At 42.7% G+C, this 18,138-nt stretch overlaps 1 protein-coding gene across 4 annotated transcripts; it reads right to left on the bottom strand.

The window, feature by feature from the left end:
* Window positions 1-378: 378 nt before the first annotated feature.
* SART3 (spliceosome associated factor 3, U4/U6 recycling protein) lies at window positions 379-18,115 on the bottom strand. Of its 4 annotated transcripts, XR_012589693.1 has the most exons (20): window positions 17,839-18,115; window positions 16,832-16,958; window positions 15,648-15,752; window positions 14,241-14,425; window positions 13,096-13,201; window positions 12,235-12,359; window positions 11,629-11,784; window positions 10,360-10,498; window positions 9,846-9,953; window positions 9,371-9,448; window positions 9,094-9,152; window positions 7,843-7,952; window positions 7,444-7,556; window positions 6,947-7,023; window positions 6,365-6,533; window positions 5,143-5,594; window positions 4,210-4,435; window positions 3,703-3,905; window positions 2,417-2,604; window positions 729-1,774 (listed from the first exon to the last, which is right to left on the bottom strand). XR_012589693.1 is itself a non-coding variant. In XM_074605823.1 (19 exons), exons 1-19 carry the CDS (start codon window positions 18,013-18,015, stop codon window positions 1,594-1,596), a joined length of 2,805 nt encoding a protein of 934 aa, XP_074461924.1. In that variant the 5' UTR covers window positions 18,016-18,112; the 3' UTR covers window positions 379-1,593. The 4 variants fall into 4 exon arrangements, 3 of the variants coding, with proteins under 3 accessions (XP_074461924.1, XP_074461923.1, XP_074461925.1); XM_074605823.1 differs by lacking the exon at window positions 3,703-3,905 and having other exon boundaries at window positions 379-1,774; window positions 4,283-4,435; window positions 5,143-5,591; window positions 17,839-18,112; XM_074605822.1 differs by lacking the exon at window positions 3,703-3,905 and having other exon boundaries at window positions 379-1,774; window positions 4,283-4,435; window positions 17,839-18,111.
* Window positions 18,116-18,138: the final 23 nt, after the last annotated feature.

Genomic DNA, 18,138 nt, shown 5'->3' on the forward strand with positions numbered 1-18,138 from the left:
TTACAGCTCAGTTTGTGGAGTAGCAATTTACATCAGCTGTTCACAGTACGCAATGGGGGGCTCTAAAGCCAAGTGAGGTGTAAATCACGGCTGGGGTTGTGTAGTGGCAAGCACCAGCTTCCCCATTCCTACCCACCGAATCAAAGCTTCACATTAAAGCGTTATTAGAATATTTCCAAGCCCCTTTTGAGATACAATCCTGCTGTAGCATCAGAGCAATACTGGACGGGAATCCCAAGCGCCTGGCCCAGAAGAGGCTGCGCACCACGCTGTGAACAAGCCCCAACACAACTTGGTCCCTGGCTGTATGACCACAGCTGCCGCCGTGCCCTGGTTCGAAGCATCGTTTCAAAGGAAAGCCAAGTCAAACCAGCACATAATGTAAGCACTGAAAATAGCGTTTATTTGCAGCAGTGCTTGTGTTGTACAAGTGAACTTGGTGCTAGGATCCCCCCCCTCACATTCAGCCCCCCCCATGTGTGTTGTCTTCCAGGCTTAGCAGCAGGTTTTAGTTGACAAGCAGTAATATTTCTATCCAGCATATTATTTAAAAAGCTCAGGTGATTACTAAAGTGGTTTCAGGATATTCACACTAGATGGAATAGGCTACTTAAAGGTATGTGGCATTACCTCAGTGCACCTAAGGGGCGAGGTACATCAGTATTACCCAGCTGCCGTAGGATAAGTGCAATTCCAAGACCCACATTTAAACAAAAGCAACAGTATTTATAGAAAACCTTTGAGAACTCGAGTTTAATAAACCAAGAAACATCAGCTTGCACTTCACATTTGTACAAAACCATACAGAAACCACCTGCAAAAGACACATGAGCTAGCTAGCAAAAACAACCGAACAAAAAATGGTCCTCAGCAATAGCATGTACAGCTTTTATGGGAAACAAAAATTACCAGATCTGAGTATTATGACACTTAAAAATAATAATTTGAATGTCTTTTACAAATACACAATATAAAAAACAGATCAACTCGAACAGAACATTAACTGAATACATATATATGTATATTTGTGTATATACATATACACACATATGTATAGAAACTCTCCCAATACTAAAATAGGCCATTGTGGTGAAGTTACTAGCATCTGCCACTGGACTCTTAATGGAAGGAGATGAATGTCCCTGCGTGTGTGTTTGGGTGTAAAATGGGTTCGTTGTCAGAGAGAATGACTGCAATCACAATCTGAACTGACCAGTGGAGCTCGACAAGGTTATCACTAAGCTTTCACAATGCATCTCATTCGTTAATGAAAGAGAAATATTTGTAAAGTATTCATAAAACTCGATGTGGCATCCGACCTGTACAGGAAATATTTCCCCCCTCGTTACCCTCAATATGAGGGATCATATAACGCCACTTTACCAGAACATAGTATAACTTTGCTCTTAGAAACAGAGGAAAAAACAACGGGATTTGTACCATCCTACACTGATCTCGATGAATGCAGCAGTCCAGAACAGTATTTACACATGATTGCGACTGGCGTTCTCTCCTTGCTAGCATAAGGACACAACATGGCTTCCATAAAGGCATTTCACATTTTACCAGACCCGCTGATTGCGGACTTCTTGCTCACTTTTTCAGTAGCATCTTGGCAAAATCAGCGTTGGACATCTTTTTAGGCTCCTCAGAGGGGTCGGATGAAGTTGCTGGTGAGTTCTGCACCATCCCATTCTCAGCCTTAGCCATAGGATTACTCTGGCGCTGTAACGCACGAGGCACCATTGAAAGCTGTGTCCTTCCCTTCCCTCGCCTGGAGAACAAAAAGCGACATTTAAAAATAACCCAGTGCTCTTTGAACACACCGTTTTAGCTTGGGGAAAACAAAGAGGACTTTGTTCACTATGAGGAACGCTCATTTAAATGTTATTCCTGTCATTTGTCTCAGTAATAACGAGTGCAAAGCTTTCAATGGGTGCCCTTTGAAACAGGATACCTAACCGCAGAAAGCAACTGCTCGACAGTCCCCAGAAACTGAAGCTTGTGTTTTTCTACAGGGCAGGTACAATACAAGGCCAATGAAACGCTAAGCAGCAGGAGCACTCTAACAGATGAAAGAGCAACCTTAGTGCTCACTGTGAGCAACGGCTGGTGCTCCAGAAGGAGAGGATGTGGAAGTTACAAGTGCTCAGGTGCTAACACCAGATCCACCAGGACGTCTAAAACCTGATACTCTCAGTCACTACAGACCCGTTTCTATTAGTAATGTAAAGAAGAAAAAAAAAAAAAAAAAAATCTGCTTTTCCTCATCAATCTAACAACGCAAATTTTTATGATTCAGCAGCTTTTAAACATTTTCTCATATTCTAGATGCGATTCCTACATTGTAGCATATACAGAAACCCAGTTTTTGCTTGTCAAGCATTGCCAGGCAGTCTCCCCCACTAATACTTACGCTCCATAAACCTGTCGTGGTACCGCAAATTGGGAGGCTCTGCCTGGCTCAGGCTTGTCTGGCAGCTTTCGCAGGGGCGGGTTACTGATGGCCACCTTGATGACGTGTTCCTTAACTGTCAGACCATCCATTTTCAGCACAGCCTGCGAAGCCTGAGCTTCATTTTCATATTCCACATAGGCAAGGCCCTAAATAAGGAAAAGAGGTCACCTACATTAGTTTTAGAGCTTCTTTCTCTGCATGACAGCTTTTGCTAATAATTTAGCCAACTGATAAGAAAACTGCACAGAAAACAGACCTAAACATGGCTGAGTCCCAGTATTCTTCAGCTAAAAACAATTCTTATCTACACAAATCTATAACCTGCACTTCTTGACTCTCATTCACAATGTCCTAATTTGTGGAAGAGATATAAAAAAAAAAAAAAAAAAAGAAGAAAACCAAGATCCCAGTAAAGTAAATATAATGAAGTACTGCATCAGTGGGAAGTCTTCACTTCTAAATATATATTATACATATATCTAGGCCAAATCTGGTATTGGACAGATTTGGATTCATAGTGGAAGAAAAGATAAAACGATCTATGGAGCTAGAACAGGAAGATCCACACAAACTCTCCTGGGATTCTTCACTAGGCTACAACCCGTACCTAAGGAATCAAGTCCCCTAACACAGGGCCATCGCGGCCACCTCGGTTTCAACACCCATCTTAAGCAGCTCTAATAGAACTGACGGGCACCATCTCTAAGGAGACCGGCATCGCTGCCCTGAGAACAGGGACTGGTGACAAAAGCCTTCTTTGCAGGAAGTGAATCCACGTTGACCTCATGAAGTCACAGCTGCTCAACCGCACCGGTAACCAGCTGCTAACTGTTGCTGGCGCACCTTCAGTAACGGGGTCTTATTTCCAGCAAGTGGACAAAAAGGCAACACCCGGCATCTGCTACAGCAGGCTCTTACAGCAAGTATAGTAATTGGGAGGCATCGCCTCCCTATTCTATTATTATTATTATCCTAAGTGACACTCAAACCCTTAAGCTGTATTTTTGGATTATCCAGTTTCACAGGAAAGACACATCAGATTATATGTAATATTCAAAAGTACATTTACTTGTGGTTTAGACAGAATCCCAGCTCAAACTAAGCCAAGAACACGGCTTGCAAGACTTAGGGTGCACATGGAGAGCACTCATTACAAAGCACGCAACAGGAACTGTACTGGAGATGTTGCCAAGAGCTAGAAAACACATTTTAAATATACATGCACACCACCACTAGGATATCACCTGTTAGAAGTGCCCAACATGCAGACATGGCTGAGGCGTCAGGTAGAATTTTGGCAGAGCAGCAGCTAGTTCAGAGTCTCTTATTTAACAAGGAGCCATTTATTCTGGGATGGAAATAATGAGCCCTGCCAGAAAGAGGGGGCTCATTTCTCACTGGCAGATCTATGACTGCAGCAGGTGTTACGAACAATAGCCTCAAGAAACTGAAGAGGGAGGAGGGGAATCAGTTATACCAGGTGAACCCTCTCTTGTCAGTTACTTTAAAAACAAATACTATTTGCAGACTTACTAATAGCTATTTTTATTATACTGAAAGTTCTGTAAACTCTTCCCCTTCATCCCATTTATATCACACATCCTTCTTGTGCAATTTAAGAAGTATTCTGGAAAAATTTCTCTTCCCTTCCTATTTGTTAGCACAAAGGCACACTAGGCTCTATAAATCCAAGCATTTCTACAAGTTTTATTGCAAAGCCAGGTTGGAAACTTTTAAATTACAAAGCTTACTTTTTGTATCCAAACCTCATGAAGATCTTTTTGAAGGGTTTCTTAAAATTAAGAGCACATTAAGGATGTCTACCTTGGGTTTTCCAGCTCGGTTGGTAACCAGCCGAATGTCTTTCACATTCCCATGTGCTTTACACACATCTTCCAGCTCTTCCTTAGTGCAGGAAAATGGCAAACCAGATATAAACAGTTTATGTTTCTCCAGTGTAGTGCTATACCTGAACACCTGAAGAAACGAAAAGGCTGTTAGACAGGAAACCAGTTGGAGAATCCAAAGATTTCAATCTATTACACCTCCAAAAGCTTATCAGAGTACTTCGTATTTGTGTGATAACAAAAGTACTTTCAAGTCATGAGTAGCATCTTGAAAGATATTTGCATATAAACATACAGGCATACCCGAAGGACTTGCAAGTAATTCTAAGAACCGAGACACTTCTAAAAAACTACACCTCATTCACAATGAGAAGGGCCATTGATAATATCTTCTCGCTCAGTTGTCACTATCTGAACCATTAAGTTTTTCTGGACAGTAACTCTGTAATGCAGAAAACCACTAATTATACAACTGATATCTAGTACAGACCATTAACAAGAAGCAGCAGGTTGTGTAATAAATGCCCGCACTGTATGACTCAACCAAAAAAGCACTTTACAGATTGAGATGCTCAACTAGGAATCTGGGTACCTCGCACCATTAACAACCTGCTCAGGTCAGCTTACTCAAGAGCTGCACAAATCTGCTAAGGGCAGAGTAACATAAGATGCAAGAACTCCCAGAAAACACTTTTTACTGCTAAGACATAACATTACCATTCCAAATTAGCCCAACCTGAATTTGTTAGATGCAAGCCCTCTGGAAGCAATGTATTCTGCTAGCTTTCCTATGCAGTCCCACTGCTCAACCTATTACTTGAAAGAATAAAAGTTTACCTTAAAGTCTGGATTCTTGTTCTTGTCAACACATGGAGAAACAAACATTGGTCTTCCCTCCACAACTTTACGATCCAAGCCAAGAGCTTGGAGAGCAGATTTTTCTTCCTTGAATTCTACGTAGCAGTAGCCCCGGAAAGTCCCCTTGTTGCTGAATACTGGACGGATTTCTGCTACCTCCCCACAGCTCTCAAAGAGCTCTTTCAGTTTCACTTCAGGATCTGCCATGGTGTAGGAAAGGTTGCTGACAAAGACGGTGACATTATCTTTACTGCTGTCATGTAAAACTTTGGGGATGTCCTTCCGACTGGTAGATGCTTTTTCCTTTTGGTTTCCTGGGTAATCTGGCTTTTCAGGTCCACTCCTTCCAAACAGTCCGGTTTCTACCTCCATGTCTTCTTCAAGATGTATGCCATCGCCATCCCCCTTGTGTCTCTTGCTGGGCTGCTCTGCTGATTAATCAAATTGAAAGCCTTACTAGAAAAAAATTGCACCATTTCATTTACCACTGAAACTAAGCTGTCCTCCATAACCACTATGGAGTCTGGAAAAGGCACATGAAACCACTAATACAAAAAAATAAAGAGTTCCCCCTCAGGTTTTTAAGAATGAGTAACAACAGATTATTTGACCAGGACAGCAAGTATTTAGACGAATGCAACAGGGATATTTTTCCCCTTTTTCTATCAGTTACAACTACTGACTCATGTTCTTTCTCTATGTCTAATGGGATGATTTTTTTTTTTTCTTTTTAAAGTAAGAAACACGAAAATGTAGGAGCTCTCAAAACTCCCTGGGACAGCAATCTATTAAAATCTGTTACCACCTTCAATGAGTCTGCTACAATGCTGAATAACCCAATTTAGACACATGCCGCAGTGTCATTTGATGACTCAGGAAAATGACTTTTTTTAAACAGTCATTTTTAAATAGTCATTTGAAAATGACTATTCCTCTGAAATAAGAAAAACCTAAAAAAAACCCTACAGAAGTTCTTATAAACATACACTATTTTTGATAAAAACAACATTTAGTCCTGCTTTCACATGATTACCACAAAGATCTCCTAGGAGAAAGAGACCCCAAATAGGCAGCAGCTTTGAAGATACCAACAATGGCACCTTCTCATCTGCCTCTAACCGAAGGGAGGCGACCAATAACCCTGTTGGCCAGAGGTCTGAAGTTTTAATTTGTGGGTTTTGTTGGTTTTATTGTTTTTTACCTTCTTCTTCTTGTCCCCATTCACCTTCATCATCATCATCTGCTTTGCGCTTGTCTCCAATCCTATTTTTTTTAGCCTTTTTGGAAGCTTTCTTTTCCGCCCGAGCCTGCTTTCGTTGTTCAGCTTTCTCCTCCTCTTGCTTTGCCAGAGCGGCTTCTTTCTCAGCAGCCTACAAATATGGAAGATTTTTAAATTTTTTTTTTTTGTTCTAGTGACTGCAGATTGCAGAGCATTCTTGCACGCTGTTTTCTAGAGCGCTGAACCTGGAGGGTTTTCTCCTAAGCCCCATGAAACACAGTGCTAATGGGATCACCATTTAAAGCACATCCCAATTGTTTGCTTTTACAGCTTTCCTGGAGTGCATGTTACTCTTGTACCCATCCAAGGGTCAAAAAGTGAAAGACAAAAAGCATCAAAAGACATTAACCATAATTTTAAACTAAAAATCAACAGTTTTGAGGCTTTAAGACAATTGAGGCTTATCTATGGGAACCAGCACTAGAAATCTGACATTCAGACAAGCGTGACCTTAATACAGGTATTTCCTACAAACTGCTTCGGTAGTTCACAGAAAGTTCTGACCTTTGCTCTTTGTTCATTAACTCGAGCTAATCTGATTTCTGTTTTTTGAACAGCTGCATCCCAGTCTTCCAGTGTTCCTAAAGGATAAAAAAAAGGAAAAAAAGAAAGCCTTGTATTTATCTTTCCCATAATTTGAAAATACAATTCTGGAAAAATAAGAGTCAACGAGTTCATGTAACTTGCTCTTCATATTAACATGAAAATTCAAAATATAACAAGTAGCCTTCAAAGAAAGAGAAAACAAAACCCAAGCAGAGCAGAAACCTCTCATTTACAATACAACACTCCAAAAAGGCACAGAAAAAAACAGTAATTTCAGCAGGCTCCACGTGAAGCCAGAAAAGAAGCAAAGAAAGAAAAAAGAGCTGCTTGTGTATAGTACAGTAGTGAAAAGAAAATAAGCTTTCACCAGAACACAAAACACTGTATCAAAATTCACCCCGTATCACTGTATGCTAACCAGACTGGGTAAAATGAGACGACGTGCCGTTAGTTACCTTCTATTCTCTCCAGCGTGAGCAGCACCTCGCAGACGTGCTCTGGATAGTCACTTGTGCACTGCACGGCTCGATGCAAGGCCTTCCTGCAGTGCTGAGTATCACCGTGAGCTCTGCAGGAGGGAAACATAGCAGTAAGGAGCCAATCCTCCGCATCAAGATTACAAGACAGGACAGTTAACCAGTCTGTGCAAACGCTTTCGCTCCTTCCCCAGTGAGCTTGCACTACACCTTGTTGCTGTAATTGTTCTGAAATACACTGTAGAGCTGCTGTGAGAACCTCAAAACCACACTATAAATCCTAGACGAAGCATACCCATGCTAAGAATCTACGTCTTGTCTCACACAGATGAGGAAATGAAAGTGTTAATTAACTCTTCCAACCAGCCAAGCTCTTACCTTTCTAGGTTGTAATACTCCAGCCACATGTTAGCATATTTGGCATTTCCTTTAGTCATAATGTTGTCCCAGAGTTCTCTGGCTTTCTGCATGTTGTTACATAAGCGGGCCTGAAACAGAGCAACCAAAACACTCAATATAATTTAGGATTATTTGTTCAACACCATTACCTGCCCCTGCCTGCCCCCCATCCCCACAAAAGAAGAAAACACCACAGACGATGCACACAGACCCAGGAAGACACATCTGCTCCTTAAAGCGACTGGAGTAAACACCTAATGCAATCCTACTCCCGAATAATACTTCCCTGCCCACCTCTTATATCAATCTTGGTTTCTGGCTTCCGCATACATTTTGTTTTGGTCATTATAAAAAAAAACAAATTAGATAGTTGCTTATGAACTTTTCCTTTTGTCATTATTTGTCAGTCTACCTAACAGAGCACTGAAACACAAAAGCAGTTCTCAGTCTAAGAAATGCTTAGGAAAGGGAGCAGAGAGAAGTGCTCGGGAAAGGGAGCAGGGGAAGAGAAGTGGGTTAAGACATTCAAGTGAGGTTCACCCGACCTAACTGTAGAGGTACACGAGTACACTACAGAGCTGACTTATTAGAGCTGCCTTAGCATAAGCTGAATTCCACCTGGATCTACCTGCTTTCTCCCTCTAATAAGCGGACAGAAAGCGAAAGTAATTAATTCAGATTCAGGTGGACCACAATACACAAGGCTTTGGCAAGACATCCCATGCATTATGACTGGAGAAATAACAGCGCAAACATAACATGATTTAACCCGATTCATATGAGCCTGTGGCAAAGGAAGGAAAGTAAAACATCCATTCACAGGCTGTGACTAGTTTGAAACTAGTTAGCATAGGCAGCACTAAATTAGGCAGGATTCAAGGCAGTTAGAGACTTAGGTCTTCAGTTCCAAGCCACTGTGGCCAGCCCGCTAACCAACCTACTCACAGATCTCTGTACATTCTGCAGTCACAGCAGTATAAACATCCCAACAGTCCTGACAACTTTTGCAAAGAGAACGCCATTTCTTTCCTGGGATGTCATGCTTCAAGCCTGAAGCTACGCTACGTGCTTGACCAGTCCACGTAGAGCAGGGGAAGAAGAAAGATTTACTCATTGAAGTTACCCAGACAAAATGCCAGAGTACAAGAGGATTGCATTCTGTTGCTGGAATATTAAAACAATCCATTTCCTCTAGTCTAGCAATTTAAACACAGCAGATAGAAACATCACCTCAACTCTTGCCCAGTTCTGCATGATGGTGCAGGATGGATCTCCGCTTTCACTGAATCCTGGGAATAAAAATAAGTACTGTTTGTGAATGGCTCCTGGAAATAAAGTATTTATTAAACAAGTTCTACATTCAAGATTAAATGTCTATCTATAGCTTTCTTAAAATGTTTGAGACACTTGAAGACAAGTTAAATACTGTTAAATACTGTGTGGAGAATTAGTCTTATAAAAATTATTTTGAACACGAGAAAACAATATATTGGATGGTTTAACTTACGCTCTTCCACTTCTTGTTTCAAATACTCCACAGCACGTGCAAATGCAGACCGCAGCTCTTCTAGTTCTTTACTCGAGTCTTCAGAAAAAAAAAAAGAAAGAATTGCCTTAAAATAATAATTTAATTTTCATCTCCCATCCATTAAAACTCTTCCATAACACCCACAATAACTCTACTGGGATGGGAAGCCAAAGTTTATTACTTCAGTAAAATTCACTACACACATAGCAAAAAAACCCATCAAGTACCTAAAATATAAGGCAGGGCATTTTTGCAACAGCACAATCTATTCTGTCAGCAAGGAGCTGCTTTAAACCAATTAGGTTCATATATTTTATAGACACTAACGGCTCAGAAAGTAGATTTTGTGAAAGATATGAAACTACTGCTATATTTTTTAAAAAGTAATACCGCTATTTCAGAGAGGTGCATAGAAAACAGTTTAAATATTTATTCACACATGTATCATATATACCTTGTGTAAAATCCACCCTTCTTCTCAGGTAATCAAGATACGCCTGCCAGATTTCTACATAGTCCGTTGCCTGAATAAAACCTGCGTTCAGAGCTTTTTCAAACATTTCTGAAAGAAACGGGGAAAACACACCCACACAAACATATTTACTTTTCAAATATTGACAAAATTAGCAAGCTACAGTGCATAGCACAAAGAAGTATATACACCTTGCATTTAGAGGAAGACAGGAAAAATACAAGCTATCCTACATATGCCAAACTGGTTTAGGACGCGAATGCAAAAGCCAGTTTAATTCAGTAATGTTCCTGCAATGTTGAAGTAAATTGCTCACTCGGAATTAAAGCTGCTCAACAAAAGCAGCTTTGCCCTAGAAGCACGCCTTGACGCTGTCACGCTAGGATGAAAACAAATGCTACAGCATCCTACAGGTCACCGTTTGTCACACATTATTCAGAGTAGAAAGAGTAGTTCTGTAGCATAAAGAAGTCTTGCCGAGACCATCTTTCTTTACCAGAAATAATGCCATGGTCAACTCTGTGCCTCTCCATCGCCAAAAGGTATCGAATCCACAACCCAACCGTCCAGGGACAGTTTCTAACAGCGCGGTCATGAGCTGACAAGACCAACTCTTTCACTTTCAGCTGCCGGTCCTGAAATAATCATACAAAGTTTTCAGTTCCTATTAGCCAGAGAGCCCATCTAAGACATATGAGCTTACAAAGAGCCAACACCTTAAAACAATACTTCCATTTTATATTTGAAAAGCTAAGAAAAGATGGATTTTAAATTCTGTAGTCCCCAAAACCTTGTGAACACTGTCAGAACAGACAGAATATGCTCAGGAGCAACACAAACAAGAATTCCATGCTGTGTTCAGCCTGCAATACCTAACTGTCTGCTTCCAACCAAGCCAGTTTGGTATTTTCTACCAATGAGATAAATATAATAAAAGCACTGAGTAAATTCCCAACTGTTCTTAGTATGTTTAGAGGAGCGGAGGAAAGGATACAAGAAAGAGGGTGCACATGCAGCCTACTCAAGGGAGGCAGACGCTGTTCCACCCACAACCTGCTGTCTCAAGCTGGTAAGATAAAGACATGATGAAGCAACTCAGCCCAGATAAGTCTCCTGTAGCGATTTACTTAATAGACTGACCTTCTGTCCACAGGAAAACCCTGCCTCTCAAGTTTGGTATGATTTTCCAAGCGCATTAACTAGCCCACATGTAAGTATAGACTAAACATCTGGGTTTGCTTTGGCTTGTTGGTAAATTAGGTGTTCTCTACTGTAAAACATTTAGGAGAGCACTGGCAGCCCTCAAACAAGCCCCGACATTAATTTATCTGTGTCCTGAAAGACAGGCAGGCTCCACAGTGATTCAAACACCACTGAACTGCTTTGCCGACAAAAGCTAGAAGAAAATGAGGGACATCCTCAGAAGCAATGGCTCTGGGTGACTAGCCAGAGACAACGTCAGGGCTTACAGCACAGCTGGTTACATCTAGTCAACTCTTTGCCAGGTAGACTGGGTGTGGGCTTCTAGGCTTGTGCTAATTCTGCAGAGAAGACACATAACTGGGGAAAAAGTGAGCAAATGCTCATTTGATCAATGCACACGCCACCAAAACCAGCAAGAAACCAAAGGTGAGGTGAAGAACAGTTCCTGAAGAAATTAAAGACTAAGGGACAGGACTGAGGTAGAACTTACTGGTTGCTCGTTTATCAGCCACTGAGATTTAAAAAAAATAAAAATCTGCAAACATCTGGGTTTTGTCCTTACCAAATACTGATTGTAGCGTGCCCAAAGATCTGGCACAAGGCAGTTCTCAGCCAAAGCCCTCTCATAGATCAACTGAATGCGAGCTGGATCACCTGCTTTCATTTCAAAATCAATGTAAGCTTGGTATTCTGCTAGCTTTGGTGTTTCAGCACCCAGCTACAAAACAAACAGAGATACAACAAATTAAGATCTTCTGAACAAAGCATGATTCAAACAGTTCAACTGTTACTCAGAGTACGTCTCATGCAAAATTTCACACAAGAGCTTGGCCTGCTAAGTATCAACAGCTTTTGATTTTCATGTATCTCCAAATACCACCCTGGTTCTGAAGCCATTCAGATCCCTTCTTTTTATTCCTCTAACCCAGCATGCTCATCAATGCTGGAAGAAACAGCCAGAGTACTCATGTGCACCTTAGGGTGGCCTGACACTTCCCAGTATACCCAGTTGCGAGGCATCTTACCTCACACTGCTCACAGCCGGAAGTCACCTACCAAGACACAGCTAATTTATCTCTGTGATTAGAAAAATAATATTTGAAAAAAAAGTCACCCCAAAGCAATTTAACTCTTAGTTTTTAAGCAAGGTGTGAGTTAACAGCAGTACCAGTGCCTCTTCATATGGTTTACACTTCTCCAATTGCTGTAGAGCTTTTTTGTAATTCTTTACTATTGTTTCTGGGATCGGATCTTCTGACCATTCCTCATATTCAGCATATGAAGCCTCCATATCTATTAAAACAGATACGAAACCCCATCAATGACATTGGGCTAAATAATCAACATTCAACCTATATTTGATTCTAACACATTTGTATTTCTGTTTACACTTTTGTATCTTAATTGTCACACTACTGCACATTTAGAGGGTTCAGACACTTCATCTCACATAGTGCACTACAGCATAAACTCAGGACAAGTTATATTAAAGCTGCTGATTTTGATTCAGAAAAGTCAGAGTGGCAAGGTTTTCCCAAGCCTTTAAGGAAAAACAATCAACCCAAATTCTCTCAATATGCAAATGGAGAAGTCAAAGAACGGTGTTTAACTTTCTCCTATAAGCAAAGCCACAAGGAAAAAGGACTCAAAGAGTTTAAAAAAAATGAAGCAGATACGGCAGAATTCTAACAATCCAGCTATCAGCATGTACTATTCCTGACCAACCAAGGTTCTTTTGTAGTGATCATCATAGCGGAATTTCAAGTTCCTAATGGTCATGTTTTGTGCTCAAATTATGTACTGAAGAAACAGATAAACCAAGTTTCAATGAGTATGAATATTTCTGAACAAAAGGGATCTGTGCATCATTCAAGAGGCCCTAAAGACAGACAAATGTCATTGATTAACAAATTCACAAGTATTACAGCTGCAGTTTGTGTGGCTCTACCAAAAGAATAATCATGACTAATGCCCGGATCCCCGTAACACAGCTTATCCATGCCATCTCTCCCAGCGCACTGGCTCTTACCTAACAGCGGGATCCCCAGCTGGCGCCTGAACAGCGTGTGGATCTTCTCAAGCTGGCTGCAGAGCATCTGCTGCTGCTCAGGCGATGGAATGCTGCCAGGAGCTGGCTACAAACAAAAGGATTGAAATTTAGTCAATTCCCTCAAGCCTGAGCTGATGAACACGACGGGGTACTGTTTATGGGTTGGGGGTCTGGGCTCCAAATGACTACATGATCCTTGAAGAACGGACACAGCCAACTCGCATTTCAGGTCACTGCTGTGAAAGCTAAAACTTGGAAATTGCTAGACTCAGAAGCTGGATGAATGTGAAAAGCATTCCTCACTGAAAGCTGACACATAGGGAAACGACAACCTGAAAAAACACAAGCTGCATGCGATCGCGCCATTTCACAAACCCACTGGGCTGCCAAGTAGTTTTTCAATAAATGCCTGGTGTGTGCACAGATGATTGAGATCTTCCAGCTTTCTTCCTGTTTGTGAATGAAAGGGTGTTCTGCCATTACTCCTTTGTTAGAGCATTTCATAGAATGGTTTGGGTTGGAAGGGACGTTTAAAGATCATCTAGTTCCAACCCCCTCCCACCCCTGCCATGGACAGGGACATATTTCAACTTCCGTATCTTATGTGGCAAAAGGCAAAAAAAAAAAATTCACGTTCTGGCCATCTTGTAAAGATATCTTTTCTACACATCAAACACTATGCTCCAGGGATAACATACTATCATCCAAAAGTCACAAAAACGGTGAAATAATGACTGAGTTAAAAGATGAAGTAGAAAACAGTCTAGAAATACAAACATGACTGAATATCTGCAAAAATATTTGCTGGCAAGAACACTGTTTCATAAGAAAGGTACTCAATTTAAAGCTAATCTTGTCAGCCCAAGCTGAAGTAGTAGAGTGAAACTTTGCTTCTGGATATGAGATTTTATGACCTTATTTAAGCACAAATCCATTACTTTATCAACTAAATACACAGAATGTTTTTCCCAAACCAAAGGGTCAGTTTCTACAGCTGAAGAGAAACAACTGCATGACATGACAGCCTCTTTTCTCAGAAGAGACTGATGAGGGTGCGGCGCAAGATGGCTTCAGAAACTACACCACAACGTGATTCTCACAAGAGCCCAGGAGACTGGCCTTACCTGTGCCGTTTCCAGTATGGCATTCTCAAACTCGCGGTATGCTTCCCATAAAGCTGTTCCTTTTGTCACATGCAGTCCAACCGCAGTTAATGCTCTCTCAAATATTGAGCGAACTTTCTCAATTCCTCCCTCCTGACCAATGCCACCAATTGAATACTGGGCATATTCCAGCCAAATTTCAGGACCTAAACAAAGTTATAAGAAATAGATGATCTAACCCCCTCAAAAATAAAAAAGGCATTTCTCTGTTTCCCAAACACCTACAAATAGACCAACATATGACAATTTTCTTTACCATCCAACGTAGTTAAGAAAAAATAAAATATTTTATTCTGTGCTCTTGGTTCAGTACCAGCTGCTAGAACTGTCTTCTGAAAGAATTAGCCCTTGTGGTCATTACTGACCCGGATTGACTCCTGTATGCCACCTTAGGTACACAAGCTACATCAGATGCATCAAGACCCGACCCGCCCCCCAGCAGCAACTTGACTTTTCTTGAGCATCTGTGCAGAGCTGGGACCACAAAGCTGTTGCACTCCTACAGAACTCAGATAAAAGTAGGTCCTTCTCTTTCCAGACTCCTACACTTGCCTCTTCAGCAACTGCTTAAGCAGCATAACTATGAAGGAGGAGGATCTGCTAGAAGAGCGTTCGCTGCCTGGCACCTCTCCCACCAACAGCAATATCTGAGCAAATCAGGTTCAGGGACCCCAGCAGAGACCATGCAACCCATGGATGTTAGACTGCACATCTCGGGCTCCAGAAGCCTCTCCAAACCCCAAGTGCAATCCATCCAGCAGATCCAGTTCCCTCTCAGTTCTTCATCTCTCCATTCCTTCTTCCTGAAGGATCACCAACACTCTGCAAGACTCATTATGCCAGTGCTGTAATGAGACATTCTGCAAGGGACTGCCTCGGTCCTACCAAGCCCTCTCTGCTTAGTCAGACTTCATGTTTTCAGCACCTCACCACAATACCCAAAGAGCACGCACTTACTAAAAGTTTTAAGCTACGGCTGCAGGCAGATCTTGAGAAACGGAAAGACAAGACACCAGGTACTTGCCTCACTTTTAATGAGGATGATCAGAGCCTGGTATCGCAGCTTGGGTTACCTAGCCTGAAAGCACTCACTAAGCGAGCGCGATACCTGCTGCTTTTAGAGATTAGACAGGTGCAAAGTATGCGTTTAAAACTTTTTACAACATTCATTTAGAGTACCTTAAAGACTGCAAGAGTACATAAAGCACTGCCTTTGAATGGCCTTTAACTCCAGTGCTTCAGAAAAAACTGAGGATCACTTCACACCTATATTTTTGATCCAATTTCTGCATTGTAACAGAAGAATCTTTCCTAGAAAAAGCCATAATCCGAGTGCAACACATTTTATAGCATGTATTAACAACTTACAGATGTAGTCTTTCACAGCTCTCTCAAACAGCTCATAAACTTTCTCTCGCTCAGAGCTTTCAGAAGCCATTTTTATCTCATCCTTCAACCAGTCCAGCCAAATTTCTGAAAGAAAGGAAGTTTAGAATACATCACCAACATTCAGAAAGAATAAGTTAAATCCACTTGTTGAAATTTTTATGAGAATTTTTAGTAACGGACTTAAAAGCAGGCAGAAGAAAGCAATTTTAGCCTCCACAACTACTCACAATTAATTTAAAAGAAAAGTCTGGTAGAGATCTTTTAAAATTAGTACTAAACAAACACACTTTTACTTAAAGAGAGCAGATGTTGCAAGCAGCAATTTATCAGTACTGTGGGCAGAGGATCAGTATGCACCAGAAACCAAAGACACATCTAGAGGCACACCTTTCCTCACAATTTTACAAAAAACAGTAAACGGCTTTAGAGGCTGCAGGTTTCGACATGCATAGAAGGAAACCTTCCCTTGCCCAGGCTAAAACCACACAGGCAGAACAGCCTCTGCAATATTTACATTACCTCTGTATTATGAATAGAAAAGAAACACTCACTTCAGGGGCTACACACAACTTCCACCAACAGCATTTTTTTTGCTGCTTGCCTGCAAAATTTAACTTTTGACAGGAGTTCATCTGGGCTCTGAGTCACATTCACTGACTAAGTGACTGGAGCCGTTTCAGTGCTGCCACTCCACAGCTGTATGTTACCAGCCCTACAGCAAAGGCAGCACAAGCAAACATACGCCTGTCCCTGGGCTATGTACAGCAGGTCGCATCCTGGCGGCAGCTTCCCCAGCTAACAGATGGGCAGAGCAGAGACTGGAGTAGCTGGGTGCACACAAACAGACCCCCACACCAGTTCCACCCTACCACAGCAGCCTCTGGCAGAAGACAGGTCAGGACAATGCAGTTGCAAGAAACAAGAACTCAAATTCCTGCAACAGGGTCACTACCCTGCATCTGCCAGAGGCCGAGCTCAATGCTGGCCATCAACACTTGCAGCATTCAGAGTTTAAGAAGTCCCACATCTGTTATTTTAGGTTTCTCCGGACCAGAACAACATTGCTGAAGCCTGGCACAAACATATTATTTCACTACTGAAATACGGGTGTTTTACATGGTTAAGCAGTACTGGCTGCAATGCGAGCAGAAGATGCTCTGTACCTTCAGTAAGTGGAAAGAGTTCACTCATCTTCTGACGTGCTCTTCTGAGCTTAACCAACTCTCCCTCCTGGCGCAGCAGCTTTATCAGATCCAAGTGACAGTTATAGTCAAAAGCATTGATTGAAAGCTTTAAAAAAAGATAGCATTTTTTAAAAGCACTGCTGAGTTACAGACATGAACAAATCAGAAAACATTTAGCAGAACAGAACATCACACTGTCTTTTTGGGCATACAAATCTCGTCACATGTCACACAGCCAAGACAACACCTACCTCTCCTGCACAGAGTTGCACCAAACTTCACTATTGTTTGCAAAATGCTTTCAGGTCACAAGCAGACATTTATAAAAAACTCGTCCAAGTTTAACATAGCTTTGAACTTAAGCTCAGGGCTTAGCCTACAGCTCTAAGATCTAAAGGTTACTGCTCAGCAGCACAAGCGCCAGCAGCAGGAGCACAGCAGCGACCAGCTACAGAAACCCCCGAGGGCGAAATGTGAAGAAAACCTCCTTCAACGGAGCCAAACGTGTTTTAATTTCTCTGAAGAAGAAACGCCTCTCCTCTCCAATTTCCCTCTCAAAAAAAAAAAAAAAAAACAAAACCCAAAAGGCCTAGTTGCCATTTCAGACTCCAAACATTCACGTCTTGACAGTTCCCTGCATCAAACTACACGAGCAGCCATGGATTTTTTCCCCATTACCACCGCAGCCGCTCCGGCAGACGCTCACCCAATGGAAGACCCCCATGAAAGCCGGATCTCACCCCACTCCGAGGATTCCCGGAGAAAAAGCCTCGGTTCTCCGGGACGAGGCTTCCCCATAGCACCGGGGCCGCTCCCGCGGGGCGCCCGGGGCCGGCACGTCTCTCACAGCACCGCAGGCGGACCACCGGCGCGGGGCCCGGCCTCCAGCAGCGCTTCCCCTAGGCCGGGAGCCGGGACCGGGCAGAGGCCGCAGTGCTGCCCCGCCACCCCCTCCCCACGCCACCGCCAGCCCAGGCGGGCCCCACCTGCTCCTCCAGACGCTGGATCTCGGCCTCATTCTCCTTCTCCTCGTCTTCACCGTCGCCAGACGAGTCTGAGTCCCCCTCATCCTCTGAGTCTCCCCCCGACTCGGGGTCACCCTCCGGCAACCGCTTCTCCTCCTCCGCCGCCACGGCAGCCGCCTCGGCTCCCGCCGCCGCCATCTTATGCAGCTCCCTTCGCAGCCAAGCCGCGCTCCGCCGCCTGCCGGGGCTGCCCCCGCCGCGCCTGTCCCGCCGCCGCGCCCTGCCGCCAGGCGAGCGCTGCGAGGACGGAAACGAGCCGCC

Source organism: Larus michahellis, chromosome 13 (assembly GCF_964199755.1).
Source record: "Larus michahellis chromosome 13, bLarMic1.1, whole genome shotgun sequence".
In the NCBI taxonomy this organism is placed as follows: domain Eukaryota; kingdom Metazoa; phylum Chordata; class Aves; order Charadriiformes; family Laridae; genus Larus; species Larus michahellis.